Source organism: Mirounga leonina, unplaced genomic scaffold, assembly GCF_011800145.1.
Source record: "Mirounga leonina isolate KUSES-001 unplaced genomic scaffold, KU_Mleo_1.0 Mir_128, whole genome shotgun sequence".
In the NCBI taxonomy this organism is placed as follows: Eukaryota; Metazoa; Chordata; class Mammalia; order Carnivora; family Phocidae; genus Mirounga; species Mirounga leonina.
The window spans coordinates 6,740,377-6,758,987 of record NW_023270320.1 but is presented as its reverse complement, the minus strand read 5'-3'; the positions used below and the strand labels follow the sequence as shown (position 1 = coordinate 6,758,987).

The 18,611-nt window shown below is 46.1% G+C and overlaps 1 protein-coding gene and 1 long non-coding RNA gene across 5 annotated transcripts in view; one reads left to right on the top strand and one right to left on the bottom strand.

The window, feature by feature from the left end:
* The window catches only part of ERLIN2 (ER lipid raft associated 2), a 17,697-nt gene extending 608 nt beyond the window's left edge, over positions 1-17,089 (top strand). For 2 of the 4 annotated variants that reach the window (XM_035004052.1, XM_035004051.1), the window contains exons 2-12: positions 670-791; positions 2,252-2,333; positions 3,609-3,655; positions 5,324-5,385; positions 5,553-5,678; positions 9,295-9,368; positions 9,523-9,581; positions 10,371-10,462; positions 11,520-11,609; positions 13,537-13,616; positions 14,007-17,089. In XM_035004052.1, coding sequence (XP_034859943.1) covers positions 685-791; positions 2,252-2,333; positions 3,609-3,655; positions 5,324-5,385; positions 5,553-5,678; positions 9,295-9,368; positions 9,523-9,581; positions 10,371-10,462; positions 11,520-11,609; positions 13,537-13,616; positions 14,007-14,201 — 1,014 coding nt within the window. In that variant the 5' untranslated portion in view covers positions 670-684 and the 3' untranslated portion in view covers positions 14,202-17,089. Of the gene's footprint in view, positions 1-11; positions 459-669; positions 792-2,251; positions 2,334-3,608; positions 3,656-5,323; positions 5,386-5,552; positions 5,679-9,294; positions 9,369-9,522; positions 9,582-10,370; positions 10,463-11,519; positions 11,610-13,536; positions 13,617-14,006 lie in introns of those variants that run through there. The other 2 variants (XM_035004050.1, XM_035004053.1) reach the window with 2 other exon arrangements.
* LOC118009974 overlaps positions 10,471-18,611 on the bottom strand; it is a 25,892-nt gene continuing 17,751 nt past the window's right edge. The window contains exons 3-4 of the long non-coding RNA XR_004679064.1: positions 11,655-11,867; positions 10,471-10,666 (exon numbers count right to left, since the gene is read on the bottom strand). This is a non-coding gene — a long non-coding RNA (uncharacterized LOC118009974). The remainder of the gene's footprint in view (positions 10,667-11,654; positions 11,868-18,611) is intronic.

Sequence of the window (18,611 nt, the reverse complement as noted above, 5' to 3'; positions counted from 1 at the left end):
TTTCTCCTCTAACCATGGGCGTGGGCACCGGTCAGGTGCAAAGTGCCAGTCAAGTGTGTGGGAGGGTTATTCAGAGCCCTCCCCCGTTTAGATCCAAAGGAACAACTGGGAAGGTGGACGAAAGGCCAGAGAATCCCACCATGTGAACTCTGCTCACATGCTGACTCTGTCTCTCCAGCATCTGAAAGGAGTAAATAATGGTTTCCTTTGAAATGGCAGGCAATTAGGACTGGGAGGCTCTGACCAGAATTACATAGCCACAACTGCCTGTCATTTGACATCCTCTGTAATTTGGGCAACATACTGCAGCTGCCTCTCTTCCCTTTTACTAGTATGAGTGACTCCAGTGACAGCACATTCGTGTTCACAGGAAGAGAAGGCTGTGTTCTGAACGCTGCCCAATTGGCACTGGTTCTCTCTTGGGGCCCGGCTGTATCTGGAGCCACTGCCTCGGGGAGGTAGGGAATATGATCCCACAGCTAAGGAAGGAGTAGGAATGTTGCCTGAGAACAAGGATGAAGAGAGTTGTAGATCTAGCCTTGTGCTCATAGTACAACAGGCTCGGCCTGAGCCACTTGTAGGGAGCTCAGCTTAGTGAGGTTCTCTCCCTGTCATAGCTTTTCTCCTGCATGTCGGACTACACACGTCTTCCTGCGTCTTTTTCCCTAGGATAAAGGTTCGCTGATGGCTCAGTTGGGAGCAGTTGTGGCTGTGGCTTCCAGTTTCTTTTGTGCATCTCTCTTCTCAGCCGTGCACAAGATAGAAGAGGGACATATTGGGGTGTATTACAGGTAAGGAAGAGACAGAAGCTTGCAACTCCCTGTTAAATGTCTCTTTCTCCTAGTCACTGTCTGGCAGATTCTGTTGATTATGTGTCCATTGAATAGAGGAGTCTTTTTTGACAGACACAGCGAGAGAGGGAACACAAGCAGGGGGAGTAGGAGAGGGAGAAGCAGGCTTCCTGCGGAGCAGGGAGCCCAATGCGGGACTCGATCCCAGGACCCTGAGATCATGACCTGATCCGAAGGCAGATGCCCAATGACTGAGCCACCCAGGCGCCCCTAGAGGAGTCTTTTTAGATTGAGCTGTGGTGTCAGTGACCATGGAAGGGGATATATACACACACACATTCAATATAAATGTAAATATAAAATTTAGTAGTCTTAAGTTGATGCCGTGGGTGGTGAACGATAAATGCGTCTAGAGATTTAGAGACAAGATCTAAAGGAAACCAGTGCTTGCAGATCATCTCTGAAACATTGTTTTCTCCTACATCCCTCCCGGGCATCTTGGCGCCACAAGGTTACCTCCAATGAGCACAAGTTCTTGATGGCAACTTGAGGAGCTAGCCTGCTCTGCTGATTGTACCCACTCTTGAAAATTAACATTTCAGGAAAAAAGAAGAATCCTGCAGATTGATCTATATCAATCACGGCAAGCCCTAGAGTAGCGGTTCTTATAAGAAAGGAGCCCATTGCATCACTGTTTATTTTATTGCTCTATTTTTTAAAAAAATAATGTATTTTTCCTTCATAATGCAAAGCAAGGAAGCACTTATAAATCTTGGGTTGCTTTCCTTTCAGTAACTTCCATAACCAAGGTTTTTCTTTAAGTCTTTTACAAACTCCTTCTTATATGTGCCCAAGATGCTTATTGCTGGATTGCCAATAGCAAGTTCTAGAAGTCTCATTGGGCTCCTCTCTCCCCTTTATTTCTCCCCACCTTCTGCTCATACGTCCCCAAAAAAGGCTTTTAATTTTGTTACCCTTTACATATAACTTGGCTCTAAAGGTAAAATATTACTGCCCAAAGAAGATCCGTAAATGATTTTTAAAGCGTTCTCAAAATTATTATTTTGTTTGTTCATGCCCCTGGACTCCCAACATTAGTACAGTTAGTTGATAAAGGTATTACTGGATTTAACTGCCCCCGTGGATTGCGCCAAACTCAACAGGTATGACAAAGTAAAACAGACTTCCTCTTCTGTTAAGGATTGCCAGGGATCCTGCTGTCTTAATTCCACTTAGCCCATGTCCCTGTTTTTCCTGCCGCAAAAGCATGAATAATGGCTTTATGTTTTACCATCAGGCTTCCTAGAATATTAGGGTTGAGCTGAGAGGAAGGGGTCTGTGGACAGGCTCAGGCACATGTCTCACTGTATGAAATGTTTATGGGGCTGTAGAGAAGGTCGGTGCAAATAGTATTGCTGCAGTTGTTACCTCTTGCTGAACTGCCTCTTTCTCTTCTACAGGGGCGGAGCCCTCCTGACTTCCACCAGCGGCCCAGGTTTCCATCTCATGCTTCCTTTCATCACATCATATAAGTCTGTGCAGGTAAACTGGGCTTGTGGGGCATGTTTGGGCCACTGCAGGTTTGGGGTGTTGGCAAACGCATAATTTGGAGTTATTTCCCATTAGATGAGTATAATGCCTCTTCAAGGAATCACATATACATGTGATGTATTAAATGTATATATAAAGAATGAGGCTCCATGAGCCACATACCCTAGAGCTTTATTTGATTGTTGAAGAGTTGAATGGAGTCATTGCCTTGGCCCATTGGCCCCAGCTGGGAATTATTTCTTCACTTCAAGGTAGAGCCAGAGAAGAATCTGTTCCGAATGTACAGAAGGAAAAGTAGGGTGTGTGTGTCTGTGTTTTCAATCACAGGTTACCAAGATAAATGGAAATAAAACATGGTAGTTTTGCTGGTTCTTATTTGAACTTCATAGATGTGAACATAATTTGGGGGGGTTGGGGGGGAGAGGAAAGTTGGACTTGGTGAAGGGAAATAACATCTAAAGGAGGAGTAGGATTAGTTATGACGGATAGAAAGCCTGGCTAAGATAGACTAGCTAGCCGTCTTTGAAGTATGTCCAGCCAAGAGGGATAAGATTTAGAGGATGACTTTTAAACTGACCCAGGAAGATATACTGGGACACCTCCTCAGCATTCTCCATGTTCATTTCTTCTACCATTTCCTGTGTTTGATGGTTTTCTGAGTGCATTTGTGCCTAGGACCCTAGGAGTCTCACAGAATGCTGAGAAGGGGCAGGGCCAGGTTAAATACAGAATCCTCTTGTTTCAAGACTAGTAAAGGAAGACTGTAGAGGTAAGACAGGTCTTAAGACTCCTAATCCAGGGTCTTTTTTACTAAACCATTATTAGATTGTTCATATGGTGATTCACTTACAGTGAAGCTGGGGTAGGTACCTTTGTTCATCTCAGTCTCATACCCTGTGTAAATAAAGAGGATTAGGGGGAGTATTCATGTTTTGTTTTGTTTTGTTCTTGAGAGTTTATTTATTTATTTGACAGAGAGAGACACAGCGAGAGAGGAAACACAAGCAGGGGGAGTGGGAGAGGGAGAAGCAGGCTTCCCGTGGAGCAGGGAGCCCGATGCGGGGCTTGATCCCAGGACCCTGGGATCATGACCTGAGCTGAAGGCAGACACTTAATGACTGAGCCACCCAGGCGGAGTATTCATGTTTAACAAGGCCAAAGCTCAACCCAGATAACCTCAAGGACCGGGAGTTTGGGATTCCAAAACTAAGTTACTGTGCTTGTCACTGCCCATTTTACAGCATTTTATGTCCCTTTTATTTCTAGACCACACTGCAGACAGATGAGGTGAAGAACGTGCCTTGCGGGACTAGGTAAGGTACCCGGAGTGAAGCAGCTAAGCCTATGTCAGTGGAAGGGCTGTCTGGCTCCTAGAGACAGTGAAAGGAGAGGCATTCCTTCTCGGTGGTTTTACCAAGTTCCCTACCTCCTTGCTCCCTCGGTTCTGATTTGACTAGGCCATGCGGTGCAGTAGGGAAAATCACAGAAGGTAGACAGCTTCAGGAGGGCCTTGAATGCTGTGCTAAGTGTGGGCTTTTTCTGTTACAAGTGAAGATCCACTAAAAGCTTTCAGCAGATAAATGACTTGGTAGAGGAAGGTACATTTAGCATAACCAGCTATGGAGAATGTCATAAAGGTAGGAGGTGACCTCAGGGTCTGGAAATCCAAACAGAAGACCACTCTAGTGGTCTGGTGGAAAAGTAAAGAAGGTCTAAACTGGAATAGAATCACAGACCACCATCACGAGGAAATATGCGGGCAAATCCAGAATTAGGGCATCGCACAGGACAGCTGGCCTGATGGCATCACAAGGAGGAGCTTTGGGTTGAAAAGGAGACCTAAAAGACATAAACAAAGCCATGGTGAGCCTTAATTAGAACCTGGTTCAAAAATACCATCTATGAAAGACAGGGGAACTGGATTAGTCCACTTGGGCGGTCATAGAGAGTACAGCAGACTGCGTCCGAGGAGCCAGCAGGGTTGGTTTCTGGTGAAGCCTCTTTTCCTCGATGGCAGATGGCGACTTTGCCGTGTCCTCACGTGGCCTTTCCTCAGTGCACGCAGGGAGAAGATCTCTGGTGTCTGCCTCTGTTCCTTTACCAAGCCCGTCAGGTTGGGGCCCCACCCCTATGACCTCATGGAGCCTTAATTACCACCTTACGGCCCTATCTCAATACAGTCACAAGGGGGTTTTAGAGTTTCAGCAAATGGATTTTTGGAAAGCACACCGTTCAGTCCATAACAGGAACAACTGGGGAAATTGGAATAAGGACTGGGTATTAGAGACTGTTAAGGAATTATTGCTAATTTTCTTAGGTTTGGGAATGGAGCCAGACTACATAGAATGTCATTATTCCTCAGTGAGTGTTACTTACTAACGTGTTAAGGGAGAAAGAGTATCATGACTGCAACTTACTTTTGGAATGCTCAGCATAAAAAAGCAGATCAATCTATAAGGTGAACTGTTAACAATTGCTAAATTTAGGTGTTTATGTACGGATGTTAGTTGTATTATTTCAGTGTTTCTGTGTGCTTAGAATTATTTATAATGAATATTGGTGGGGAAAGGAAAATGCTGAAACAAAGTGATGGTGAAGACAAAGTGAGAAACGGTGACCATAAAATCCCACTGTGGCCTTCTAAGTTCTGAGAATTCCTTGACTTTTCTTTTCCCTTCAATGGACTGTTTTAATCAAAAGGCATTGCAGATTCAACAGATATGAACTATTCTTTTCTTCCTGACACCCAGAAGTTTCACTTTTCTCCTTATGGAGATATCTTGAGGAGGTGTGGTTTCTCGGGAGATTGTGTTCTTGCTCTAAGCTCTGAAGATTCCTGCTTGGAGATATCATGCCCTCTGGCCTCCCGTGAACTCCTCTGCTCCTTTTCTGCCAAGTCACACACCTGATGCCATCACCGAGAGACAGCACTATATTCCAGAGCAGACTGGTGACTTCTTTGTTCATTCTTCCCCCAACAGTGGTGGTGTGATGATCTACTTTGACCGAATTGAAGTGGTGAACTTCCTGGTCCCAAATGCAGGTACGTTTTTCCAGTTGACCTTCACCACCGGCTTACTTTGCCCAGCATGTCCCCCCACCCCCACCCCCACCCCAGGTCTGTCGCAGCACCTCAGGCTGGGAGAGCCACTGTGTCTGAGAAAGGGAGTCCTGCCTTTTCTGACTCTGCGATCCTGCCTTCCCTCCCAGTGTATGACATCGTGAAGAACTACACTGCCGACTATGACAAGGCCCTCATCTTCAACAAGATCCATCACGAGCTGAACCAGTTCTGCAGTGTGCATACACTTCAGGAGGTCTACATCGAGCTCTTTGGTAAGAAAGCCTCTGCTAGCTGTAGCATGCCTCAGCTGCTGTTTCGCCCACCACCTACTGCTGAGCCACCGTGGGGGAGGATGGGTTCCCATGGACAGAAAGTGTCAAAGAACCCCGTGCCCGGGAACTGGTCCCACGTGAAATTTCTAGAAAACTTTAATGACAGTGGCAGAAGGTCATGAAAGCAGGTGAGCCTTGGCCACAGGGATCACGGTGGACTAGGGGACTCCTGGCCCGAATCAGAGGACTGGAAGGCAGGGGCATTCCCACTGTCTCTAAAACAGCCTTCTGTAATGAAGACAGGGCCTATTCTAGAGGAAGAACCTTCGAGATTATCCAGCCCAACGGCCTCATTTCCAGAGAAGGGGACTGAGGCCCAAAGAGAAAGTTGCAGAGCTAGTTGGAAGCAGAGCTGAGGCTAGAACCTTCCTCTCCTGGCTCTGGCTTCAGAGTGCTTCTCGGCCCACCACCCTGCATGAAGGGCCCCCGGGAAAGGTGAGGAGGACCTAGAAGTGGGACAAGGACTGTAGCTGCTTGAAGTTCTTAGTTTCTGTAAGCCTATACACGTAGAGATGAATAGGAAAACACTTAAAAGAATCCACGTCCTTAAGTACATACTTTTTGACCTTTTTAACCAGTCAAAGTAAACATAGCCTGACTTTAGCAGCAAGGGAAAGAAACAGTTCAGTAATTGTTCTAGTTCTTTTGTGGTTAAGTATTATGTTTAAGCTTGCTGCCAGAAGTTTTCTAGTGGCCAGTGCTGAAAGTAAATGATACCAGGACTGGACAGTGTCTTTTCCCAGGAATCTTCATTAAAAAGGACCCTGAGAGAGTGTGCCACGGAGTAGACAGGAGCGGGGAGGGACCCTGGTGCTGCCCGTGATCTCGATCAGAGCCCGTTGCACACTATTTCTGATTGGGGAAATCATCAGAATCACTTTAATTTCTCTGCAGTAGAAAATGAATCTAAATTCACTTTACAGGGTTTAGATGCAGTATGCTTTTAAGAAAAAGTCTGTAAATTTGGTATTGTTTGTTTGTTTTACCTCAAACTGAGAGCATTTTATAAAATAGCATCAGTTGTCTCTCTAGCCCTGGTTTTAGAACTTGTGCCACTAAAGGAATACTTGAAAGCATTTGAAACAACAAGAGACAAAGGACTCTAACTTCCATGAAGAGAAAATGAAAATAGGAAATTGTTTTGCGTTAGAAAACTTCTTACTGTCAGGGCGCCTGGAAGGCTCGGTCCGTGGAGCATGCAGCTCTTCATCTCAGAGTCGTGGGTTCGAGCCCCACATTGGATGTTGAGATTACGAAAAAATAAAATCTTTAAAAAAGACCAAAAAAAGGAAACTTCATATTGCCCAAGAGATAAACTTAATAGCTTAGTGAAGCTTATTGTACAGAGAAGCTGGGAAAATATAATTGCTTTGAAATTTTCTTTTTTTTTTAAGTTACGTCTTTTGAACAAACACTGTCTTGCTTAGAATCTATTTGTGTCTGGAAAGGAGGAATTCATGTCTCTAATCCCATTCCTAGAACGTGGGAGGTTTTCCCTAGTTCTGTCCTCTTAGGACTCACGGCCCTGACTTCCCGCATTACTGTGTAATTCTCATCACTGCTTATGCTAGTGCATACTCTCTGTCCATCTTATAAAAACATGTCATAGTTCTTGTTCAGCAGTTGACCTTCGGCAGCCTCTTTGTGTAATGTAACCTAATCTGCACTTATCTGCATGACTATAATGTATAAACAGCTTATTACCAATATTACTTTGGTAATAAACCACCTGGCAAAATAATTCTTCCAGATTTTCCTAGAGAGTTATGAGCCCAGGACCACAGATATAATTTGGTCTAATAAATGACTGTTTATTTTTTTTTATTTTATTTTTTTTAAAGATTTTATTTATTTGTTTGAGAGAGAGAATGAGATAGAGCATGAGAGGGTCAGAGGGAGAAGCAGACTCCCCGCTGAGCGGGGAGCCCGATGCAGGACTCGATCCCAGGACTCCAGGATCATGACCTGAGCCGAAGGCAGTCGCTTAACCGACTGAGCCACCCAGGCGCCCGACTGTTTATTTTTAACTTAGGGAGGGCACAGAATATCTCGAAGTTCGGTTGGTATCCTATTGAAGTTAGAAAATATGAAATGTGATGTTTATCTATGGCTGTCAAATTGTTAAACACATACCAGGTCTGAGGTGCTGCCTTTTGGGCCATTTCTCCCTCATGCTGAGAGGCCTGTGAGAGTATATCCAGTGCGTGGAAATGTTAAAATCCCTTGCTTACCTATATGACAGTAGAGGATAGTGCTGTTTTAAAGCATAAAACAGCCCTAAAAATTAAAGCAAGTAATTAAACAAGTGTATTATTTTGGCTCCTAAGTAGCTTGAGCACATCACTGAACTTCCATGAGCCTCAGTCTGGTCCGGGCATCTGTTAAAGGCAGGGAGTTCCACTTGCTGTTCCTCAGAGGCCCCTGTTTTGGGCAACAGTGACCAAAAATGGCCACTTAAAGCGGGTGGCAGCTGACAGTGAGGGAGGTGATCCAGTTCGGATACCCAGCCTGGTTCCGTGGAGTCTTCCCAGCGCCGTCCAGGACCTTCCCGAGGACCTCGAGGGCAGGGCGTCAGGAAGAGAAGGCCCCGGCCAGAGAGGGCAGCTGTGGGTGCTGCAGGACCCCAACCAGAAGAGGGGTCAGTCAGAGCTCCTCCTACACTTGCCTATGAACCAACTCCCATGTGAATTCCAGACAGAGCAATCAGGGCCAAAGCAAACGACAGACGACTCGGGCTCGTTTCCAGAACCATAAATTTTCGTTTCCCCTCCTGTGTTCTTTGATGGAGTTCTTTTTTTTTTTTTTAATTTTTTTTTAAAGATTTTATTTATTTATTTGACAGAGACATCGAAAGAGGGAACACAAGCAGGGGGAGTGGGAGAGGGAGAGGCAGGCTTCCCGTGGAGCAGGGAGCCCGATGCAGGGCTCGATCCCAGGACCCTGGGATCATGACCTGAGCCAAAGGCAGACACTTAATGACTGAGCCACCCAGGCGCCCCTTTGATGGAGTTCTTAATGGAAATAGTCTTCCTTGGGTCCTTCATTGACGTCAGAGTCTGTTTTTCTTTTAGGAACTTCTAAAATGACTGGATTTCAATGGCTTGGCTCTCTTCGAACTACCTAGCATAGCCACTCCACCTTCCTTCCTCTTGAAAACAGGGTGCCTGCCTTCTCTTTAGCTGCTGTTGTCTAGGGGAAGGCTGCCGCCCGACTCAAGAAATATGCGAGAATTGTTTGTTCTTTTTCTTATTAAAGCTCAGTTTCCTTTCGGGCAAGGTTGCTATTTTCTACAGCCTCGGGTGATTTTATCTGGAGGCCACAGGAAAAGGATACTCTCACATCCAGCTTGCGTGGAGGGGCTACATAGGCGTGTTGCTTTGAAAGATGTGCCAGGGGATCTTCGGATTTCTGGGCTCTGATAAGCACTCTGCCTTGGAAAGCCCTTTGGCCTGTCAGGTGCATTCTTGAGTGGTGTTTTAGTTTGTCCTCTACCCGCCTGCTTTCCTCCACCCTGCCTACAAAGTGTAACAACTTTTTCTGTCTTTCTTGATTTCAGATCAGATTGATGAAAACCTCAAGCTGGCTTTACAACAGGACCTGACCTCCATGGCCCCCGGGCTTGTCATCCAAGTAAGCATTGCCGTAGTGGGAACACCCTCTGCTGAAGGGGCAGCCCCCCTTCCAAGGGATGTCCTTTTTGTGCAGGAAGATGAAGAGCCAGTGGGAGCTGCTTCTGTCCCTCACCACCCTCACCTTCCCATCACGTGCTATTTTTATCCTCCAGGCTGTGCGGGTGACCAAGCCCAATATACCTGAGGCGATCCGCAGAAACTACGAGTTGATGTGAGTAGTCCCTCTGCCCAAGCTATATCCACCACTCTCTCCCACCCCACCCCCCACCTCATCCCATCCCAGAGTTAACCAAAGCCGTGCCAGACACTCATTGCCCTTCTTGTGCCAGACACTCATTGCCCTTCTTGAGCGTTCGTTACAGCCCATCGCTCTGTAAGATGGAGCAGGTGTGTCAGGAGAACCACCTGGGCTCTGGAACTGTGATAGAGAGCCACAAGAGAAGCTCTTTCAGGCAGTGATGCTTTGAAAAGGGCCAGGGGGTATTGTTTGTGCTTCATGGCTCATACCAAAGAAGATGGGAGCGAAAGGTGCTTAAGTGGGCTGGCAGGTGCATTTTACCAAAGTAAATTATGCTTTATTTCCCACAAGTGAGTTATTTTGGAGGAGAAAGAGAGCCATGTTACCATCTGCAACAGGTCTGCTTTTTTTTTTTAAAGATTTTATTTATTTGAGAGAGAGAGAGAATGAGAGAGAGCAAGCACATGAGAGGGGGGAGGGTCAGCGAGAGAAGCAGACTCCCCGCCGAGCAGGGAGCCCGCTGCGGGACTCGATCCAGGGACTCCAGGATCATGACCTGAGCCGAAGGCAGTCGCTTAACCGACTGAGCCACCCAGGCGCCTAACAGATCTGCTTTTACTTGGGACATTGAACAGCCTTCCAGGAGAGAGGAAGAACTCAGTTTGCCTCTCAGCAGAAGCCTGTCTTCTCCGGGGGACAGTGAAGTTCCTCAGAAGCTTTTTCCATGGCGGCCCCACAGTTGCGTACCTTTTTTCCCTTCAGGGAAAGCGAGAAGACGAAGCTTCTCATTGCAGCCCAGAAACAGAAGGTGGTGGAGAAGGAAGCTGAGACGGAGCGGAAGAAGGCCCTCATCGGTCTGAATGTGGTTCTGTGATCACCTTACAGGGCGGAGGGGGCTGAAGAGGGTGGTGGGCAGCCACGAGGTCGCCTCAGGCACAGCTAGATCACAGTCTTCCAAACCCTTGCCAGGCGCAGGAGGGATATTCATACTCCCCCAAGCAAAGCTGAAGTTGTCAGATCATGGCCAGGGGCAGTGAGCTTTGAGTCTCCCCTTATCTCTGAAATGAAAGAAAACTTTCCTGTTAATTCTTTTTTTTTTTTTAAGATTTTATTTATTTATTTGAGAGAGAGAATGAGAGACAGAGAGCATGAGAGGGAGGAGGGTCAGAGGGAGAAGCAGACTCCCTGCCAAGCAGGGAGCCCCATGCAGGACTCGATCCCGGGACTCCAGGATCATGACCCGAGCTGAAGGCAGTCGCTTAACCAACTGAGCCACCCAGGCGCCCCTCCTGTTAATTCTTAATAGGAAATAATAATGGCTAATACCTATCAAGCAGATATCATGAGTCATGTACTTTTCTAAGCACTTATATGTGAATTACCTCACTCCTCACAACCACGAGCTGAGATATAGGTACTATCGTTAACCTCATTTTCCTGTACCGAAGACCAGAGGGGTTAAAAATAACATGCCCAGGGTCATATGGCAAGTGGTGGAAACGGGTTCAACCCCAGGGACTATGTCCAGAACCTGGTTCGTAACTGCTACACCAGATTATCAACCACTACTATCTGCTTCCCAAAGTGAAGTGGCAGGAAGAAACTGTTTCCTTAGGAAGAATCTCGTTCCTTAGACTATCCCTCCGGGAGAAATACCCTTGTGACTTAGGGTAGAGGTTAGGACTTGCTCCTCGCTTTCGTCGGAGAGCCCAGGTCTCTCCATTTACTGTCTTATGCTGAGGTCGTGGTACTGCACTCACTGGTACGGTCCATGTGCGCCCACGTGTGCCCGTCGCAGGCCTCTCCCTCTGAGCTAACCCACCAGCCCGCATCAGGGACTCAGGAAAGGTCAAACAGTCTGGCTTTTGAAATACCAGCGCTCTGAGCCTTTTCTCAACTTCATTTCTGTAGAGGCAGAAAAAGTGGCTCAGGTCGCAGAAATCACCTATGGGCAGAAGGTGATGGAGAAGGAGACGGAGAAGAAGATTTCAGAAATTGAAGGTGAGCACAGGTGAAGTGAATGTCCAAGGTTTCTTCAGACCCCACCTTGTGGCAAGGGGGTGGGAGAGTCATTTCCTTCGCTCCTTCATCTTTGTTCTAAGAGGTGATGATTTCTTTGGAAAATCACTTCTTCTCTGTGCTTTTGAGTCCAGTTTGGGGGAGATATGAGGCCAGGCTGCCGTCAGTTTTCCACTTCAGAGAACATTCGCTCACTCAACAGATGTCCACCAAGTGTGGCTAGGCGCGCTTGTGTGAGGCCTAAGGGAAAAGGAAATCATTTAAGTCCCTGCTGTCTCAGAGCCTTAGAAGTGAGCGAAGGGGTGAGGCCAGAACAGCACCTCCTCCCTTTGCCTTCCCTGGCCCTCTGCACGTCAGCGAACACCACAGCTGTGGCCTCTAAGTCTGCTCTCGGCACCCCCTGTCATGGATACCAAGACACCTTTTCAGCACCAACAACCCTGGAGCTGGAGAAGGAGTGCTTTCTTTGCTGGCTTTTCTGAACATGATTCACCTTCAGTTCCCTGCCCCTAAGCCCTCAGCTCATTCCACCGCCTACCCTTTCCTTCATGTGGTGCCTTAAATCAAGCAAATTCTAAGACAAAAATGCGACCTCGAGGCCCAGCTTCAAAGCGCTGTGTGTCCACTTGTACTCACTATGGTATGGGGCCTGTCAGGCTTTGCGGGGGCCCGGTGAGGAGCCAACTAGGATTTTACAGATCAGTGGCTCCTCATTAGGGAGCTCTTAGCAAAACAAGACATTTTTATTTCTTATAAAAACATGTCATCAGGTGCTAAGGCTGCTTGAGTGGGCCGCAGGCAGCCAGCACACCAGCCAGACTGCACATTCCTTCCGCCCTGCGTCGTGCTGAGGGTGTGCAGGAAGAACCCCCCGCCCCACCCCCCCCGCCCCGCAACAGACTGGCTGTCCTTCCCAGGCTTCTGGCTACAAATATTACTCAGAGGAGGCTGGCCTCATTCCCAAGGCAAGGGAGTAAGCAGCAAAAATTTTGCATCGGGGCGCCAGGGTGGCTCCGTCAGTTAAGTGTCTGCCTTCGGTTCAAGTCATGATCCCAGAGTCCTGGGATCCAGCCCCACATCGGGCTCCCCGCTCAGTGGGAAGCCTGCTTCTCCCTCTCCCACTCCCCCTGCTTGTGTTTCCTCTCTCACTGTGTCTCTTTCTGTCAAATAAATAAAATCTTTAAAAAAAGTTTTGCATCAGCTTGACAGAAAGCTCGTCTCAGCGGATTAAGGAAGTTGTGCACAGTGGAAGTTGAAATAGGTCTTCATCCAAACAGCTGTTAGTCTGGACCAGGGCATGTAGTTGCCTTAGGTAGAGTTATGTCGGCTTCCCCACTGTTAAAGAGTACCTTTTTAAAATGATTGAGGGAAATAAAAAGGGAAATGAAGTTGGAGAGGGACCGAGCTGTTTTTTGTTCGTGGCATTGGGTTTTCGGCGGAGCCACCTCCGGCTGTATTCAGAGCCCTCCCTGGGCTCCTGGCGCCGTGGCTGTACAGCACAGGAGGGATGGGGTGGGGACCTCTGAAGCTGGACGTGGGAACAGGGCCCACGCGGCTTCCCAGCCGTGGATCAGCAAGAGGGGTAAGCGCGGGGAGCCAGGAAGTGTCTCCTGGACAGCGCTCTTCTCGAGCCTACTGTCAGAGATGTAGCTGGGCACAGCCGCCGACGTGCTCCTTGTTAGTCCCCACCACAGGGAGATGCCGCCCGAGTACCTCTTTGTCATGGTTCATTTTCACCATGATTTGTGAAATAGGGGAAATGCCTCCTTCCACATTTTGCAGAAGAGGAAACCAAAGCACAGCGGAGAAAGAGCAGTCTCCCCGAGGTCGCAGAGGCGGTGGGGGAAGGGGTCCAGGGCCCAGTGTTCTGGTGGCTTTGGCACCGCGTTCACTGCCTTCTTGCCCCCAGATGCTGCATTTCTGGCCCGGGAGAAGGCAAAGGCTGATGCAGAGTGCTACACCGCTATGAAGCTCGCCGAAGCCAACAAGGTAAAGCCCAGAGCCGCCTGGGGAAGAGAAGGTATATCTGGCTTTGGGCTAATGTTTGAGAGTTCCCGGTGTCGGATGGCCACCACCACCCAAGACCCTCCTGGCCAGAAGGGGTGGCCGCTGTGCCATGGGGGACAGGTGCTGCCCTTCCCCTTAGCCGAGCCTCGGCAGAAGTTTAATCGCTGTGTGAAACACGGAAACTCCTAAAACTTGCAGCTCTGACCTCGCACATCCATTAGTACCCTGTCACTAATAGAACAGTGAGGCCAGGAAGAGTCGAGAGGGCACACTGCTTTGACAGAGACCGTCTCCTTGTGAAAAGTGAAGGATGCCACCCAGAGTCTTCTCGACCCTGGCTCCACCTAGTCTGCTCTCGTTTGTTTCTTACAGCTGAAGCTGACGCCTGAGTATCTGCAGCTGATGAAGTACAAAGCCATTGCTTCCAACAGCAAGATTTACTTTGGCAAAGACATCCCGAACATGTTCGTGGACTCTGCAGGCAATCTGGGCAAGCAGTTCGAGGGGCTAGCTGACAAGCTGAGTTTCGATGATGAGCCCTTGGACGTAGACCCTGAGGAGAATTGAAAGTTTTTTGTATACAACCTCGGATGACACTTAGGAGAGATCTTTATTTTTGAATGATGAACCGGGATGCTCCTCCCTCCCACACTACCTGCTTTGACTCTCTTACACATTATGTGGTGAAAAAAGAAGAAATGGATTTAAATCTATTCCCCTTCCTGGGAAGGGAGGGCAGGGATTGCTGATTTGGGGTCTTATTCAGGTAAGCAGTTTAGATGACTTCTGTTAAGATGGGCAAACCATGGGTTTGACCTTTGACCTCCAGACACTAATTTTAGCCCTTTGAAGCTGGCTTAAGTAGGGATTCAATCATTACAGAGTGGGAGAAATAGAGGGTGTTGCCTCCAGGTGATTTGCTTTCCCCGATTTGGGAAAATGCGGTTCAATTTTCTCCCCTCTGCCTCCAAGGCGGGAGATGCCTGTGGGTGAGGCTCAGCAACTGAGCAACTGTGTGCTTGTGAGTCTGCCCGCAGAGCTGCGGGGGAACAGCTGCAGAGAACGTTTGGCTTTGCTGGTATTTTTGTCGGCATATGTGAGTCATTTTAGAGGCACACTTTCTCGAGCCCTCACAAGGAAGGACTGGTGCTAGGTTTTGCAAGCTCTTCTCTCCTACCCTCTTTGCCCCAGGGCTTAAAGAGAATTGGTTTCTGACTAAATTCCAGAGTCAGGGTTTGGGCACCACCCCACAATTCTTTTTAAAACTTTTCACCTGTTCTGTGATTTGGTTTTTTTTTTTTTTTTCCTCTCTCAAATCTGTTCGTTGATACCACTCAGCATTAGGAAGATAAGAACAAACAACCCTAGTGTTTTACTAGCTGCTGAAGGGGGATCATTCCGTCTCTCAGCCACCATGGTACCTGCTTGGCAAACAACGTATGTTCTCACTGTGGAGGTTCTGTGTTGAAGAGCTCTTCCAGGCGCTGAGGTCACCTGAAGTATCTCCTAGTCTTAAGCTTATAGCTTGTGCTGGCAGTCTGACAGTGATAAAAAGGGAGCCCACTAAGTAGCACATGTTTTGAAATCTAGGGCGCCGACAGCCACACGGGGGTCAGACTGAATGCTCCATCTCCGGAGACAGCTGTGGGGTCCATGTCAAGAGTTCGTGCCCAGGTCCCTGGGTTGGAAGGGCTGCATCAAAATGTTCAAATGTTTTGGGTTTGGGTTTTTTGGGTTGGTTTTTTTTTTTCCATTTCTAATTAGGAAAATTTTGTGTCATTCTGGGAGATTTGGGATGGAGGAGAACAAACATGAAAGATTTTCTTATATCCTGAAATTGGAGTGGGGGGGGTGGTATCCAGCTTATGTAGGCCATGAGTTGTGTACCAAATTGTTAGCTTATCTCCATCTAACTTGCAGGCATGTCGGTATTCTCCATGACAAACTCTGGCTTAGGATCTGCTTTGTTCTTAGCTGCCCTCCCCACCACCACCACCAAAGAAACTACCACTGTACCCCTTTTCCCTCAGTGATACTATGAATGATACTTCCTGGCACAGATCCCCACCTCATTTTTGGTCCCATGCCCAGACTTCTGCTTTATTGAATGGCCCAGAATTTGGGCCAGCTTGCTCCCAAGTAGCACCAGGCTTGTCTTGAGAGTTTGGGGAGCATTCAGCGCGCTTAGGTAGAAACAACATGTTAACTCCTCTTAATTCAAATGTTGCCCTTCCCTGTTCTAATTTCTGGGACTTAGAATTCTCAAACCACTGGTCCTGGTCACACTTTGTGCAAGCAGCCAACCGTTCGTGGGAATGATGGATTTTAATGTGCTCAGAAGTGCTTGCAAAAGACAGTCTCCCAAGGCCAACATAGGGTATCCATTATTAAGATATACTTACCCTCCTCCCATTTCAGTGCCATTAATCACTTGTTAGGAGCAACATGACACATGACCTCCAGCTTCCCCAATTTACATACTTGTCTGCTCCCTCTACTCTGAGATTTGCTGACTAGGCCTCAGAAAACACTACTTCAATAGAATAAAAAGCAAGAATATCTTCACCTCTGAATAGCACGTTTGCTCAGGTTCCTCACTTGAAAGCCCAATACTAACATCCTGTGACAGCTTGTCCCTTGCACTAGATACGCTTTAACCACAAAAGAGCCTCAATAAAGTAAAATCCTGCTGCCCCTGCCTCCCTCAATGCTAATGTTGCTTCCTCTTTGAACAAAAAATATCAATGTCATAGTGCCCCTCAGTTTAAATTCAGTGGTTGTCTGCACCTGCCTGAAGAGTAAAATCATGGAAGTCAGCAGTTTCCTCAGCATGGGACCACTAACCAATCTGTGTGACTCTGTGTCTTCAACACTCACTAGAAAATCTTATCTTAAAACATTTGAATTTTAAATGTGTAAAATGTGACAGCCTACACTTTTGTAGGCAGTAAAGTCATGGCTGCTATTTGTAAATGGAACTTCTATCAAAATAAGTAACCGTTTATAAAATTCAGTTTTTTGTAGGATTTTTCCAAGGAAAAGTCACCTTGGTTGAATGTTTCTCATTAAACTTTACAGAAGTGGTTCATATTCAGTACTGTTTTTAATCACTTTTTTAAATATAAGGACAATATTTGCAAGGAAGCCGAAGTTTAATAATTTTTATAACACTAATATAAAATAAATTTGAAGGGATCTGTGGTCATATTAACTTGAAGGAGGAAAAAAAGATAATTGAAAGAATTTTGGCAATATATTGATCAAAAAAAAGTTGTTTTCTAAATGATCTGTTGTGATTTCTATGGGTCTATGTATCTTTCTGCACTGATGACTTTGCCATTTACAGAGTAAGTAGTGAAAGTAAGATCGTCGTCTTTACTGACTTATCAATTTAAGTTTGATTGAAGGTAAACCTCAGTCCTCAGTTGAGAATAAACCTGTGTATTGGCTAGTGACTGCTGTGTGTCTCAACTTAACGGGCTACTTCATTAGTTCTACTCAGTAGGGTTCGAGCCACTGTTTCTATTGCTTCCTTAGAAAAGAAATAATAGCCAATCAGTTTGTGTTTGGATTTCCATTTCTTTTTATTTCTGCTTTTGTGTAAGCTGGTGATTGAATAGTCAAAACTAATTCTACTTTCAAAGAGCCCCAACAGTTTAATGACCCCCTTTGTAAACAAGAAATGATTCTTGTTATATTAATCACTCTATAAATAATATGCTGGAGTAATCACCTGGGGTTGATAGCTGGAGAAATTGTTTTAGACCACACTAAAGATGTGAATTTATATCTCAGTTTTATTTTCAGTCTTGCTAAATACAATCATTCTTCTTTGTATTTTTTTTAAAGTGAAATTTAGCAATAGCTAATATTAGGATAGGTGATATAAAGAAATAAAACGTCCCTCCCTAGTGAGTGGAGTGCAAGATCACCCTAAAAATATATTCAGATGACTATCCCCATTATCAGTGTAGAAACAAATAATTTGTAAACATGGCATGATTCTTGGTAGGTGCTATGGAAATTGATCATTTTAAAGATCCATTCACTGCTGCAATTCTGGCCCAAAAGGTAGAGATACTTTCAGTTGACTCAAAACTCATTTTGATATCAATTCAGTGAGAAAGTCCCAGTCTCTACTCTGGAAAGCTGCCCAGCCTAAAGCTGCCAAATAAAATACACAATGCTTGTTTCAATTTGAATTTCGTTTAAACAACTAATAACTTTTAGTATAAGTATGTCTAAAATACTGCAGGAGACATACTAAAAAATTATTTGTTATTTATATGACACGCACATTTAACAGAATATCCTGTATTTTTATTTGCCAAACGTGGCAACCCAAGCCCAGGCTTCCTCGGGTTTTTTAACGGTGCTCTCAAACTTTCTCTATTGGTCTGAGATCCCCTACACAAATAACATGAACTTACAATTGAATAGGTAAGTTAAGAACGTAGTCCCTGCGGTTAGACTGCCATGATTCAGATCCCTGCTCCACCACTTCCTATATATACAGTCTTAAATAAATTCTTTAACCTCTCTGAACTTCAGTTTCTTCATCTATAAAATGGTTTGAGTGGTGTAAATGAAATCCTGCATGTGAAGGGGTTAGCACTGGGCCTGCCGTGTATAACGTTTTCAGTCATCTCGGAAAACAGGCTAGAAAGCACACACCTATTAAGTGGGTACCACTAAGTGGAAAATCAAAGAAATGTGACAGAATAAGATCATAGCACAGAGAGGAAAAAGGGAACAATATTGGAATGCAGCAAACGGTATTGAGAATACGTACATCTGCAGAAATGTCATATGTACAAAATAAGCGGGTTTGGCCCTCTTGAGAGGAATTCCCAGTTCAGGGCTCCAGTTTGGAAAAAATGACTTTTAAGAGGAGGCTAGCAAAGCAAAATGTTAAAACCAAAATTTAAAAAGTAAAAAAATAAAGCCAGGGGTGCCTGGGTGGCTCAGTTGGTTAAG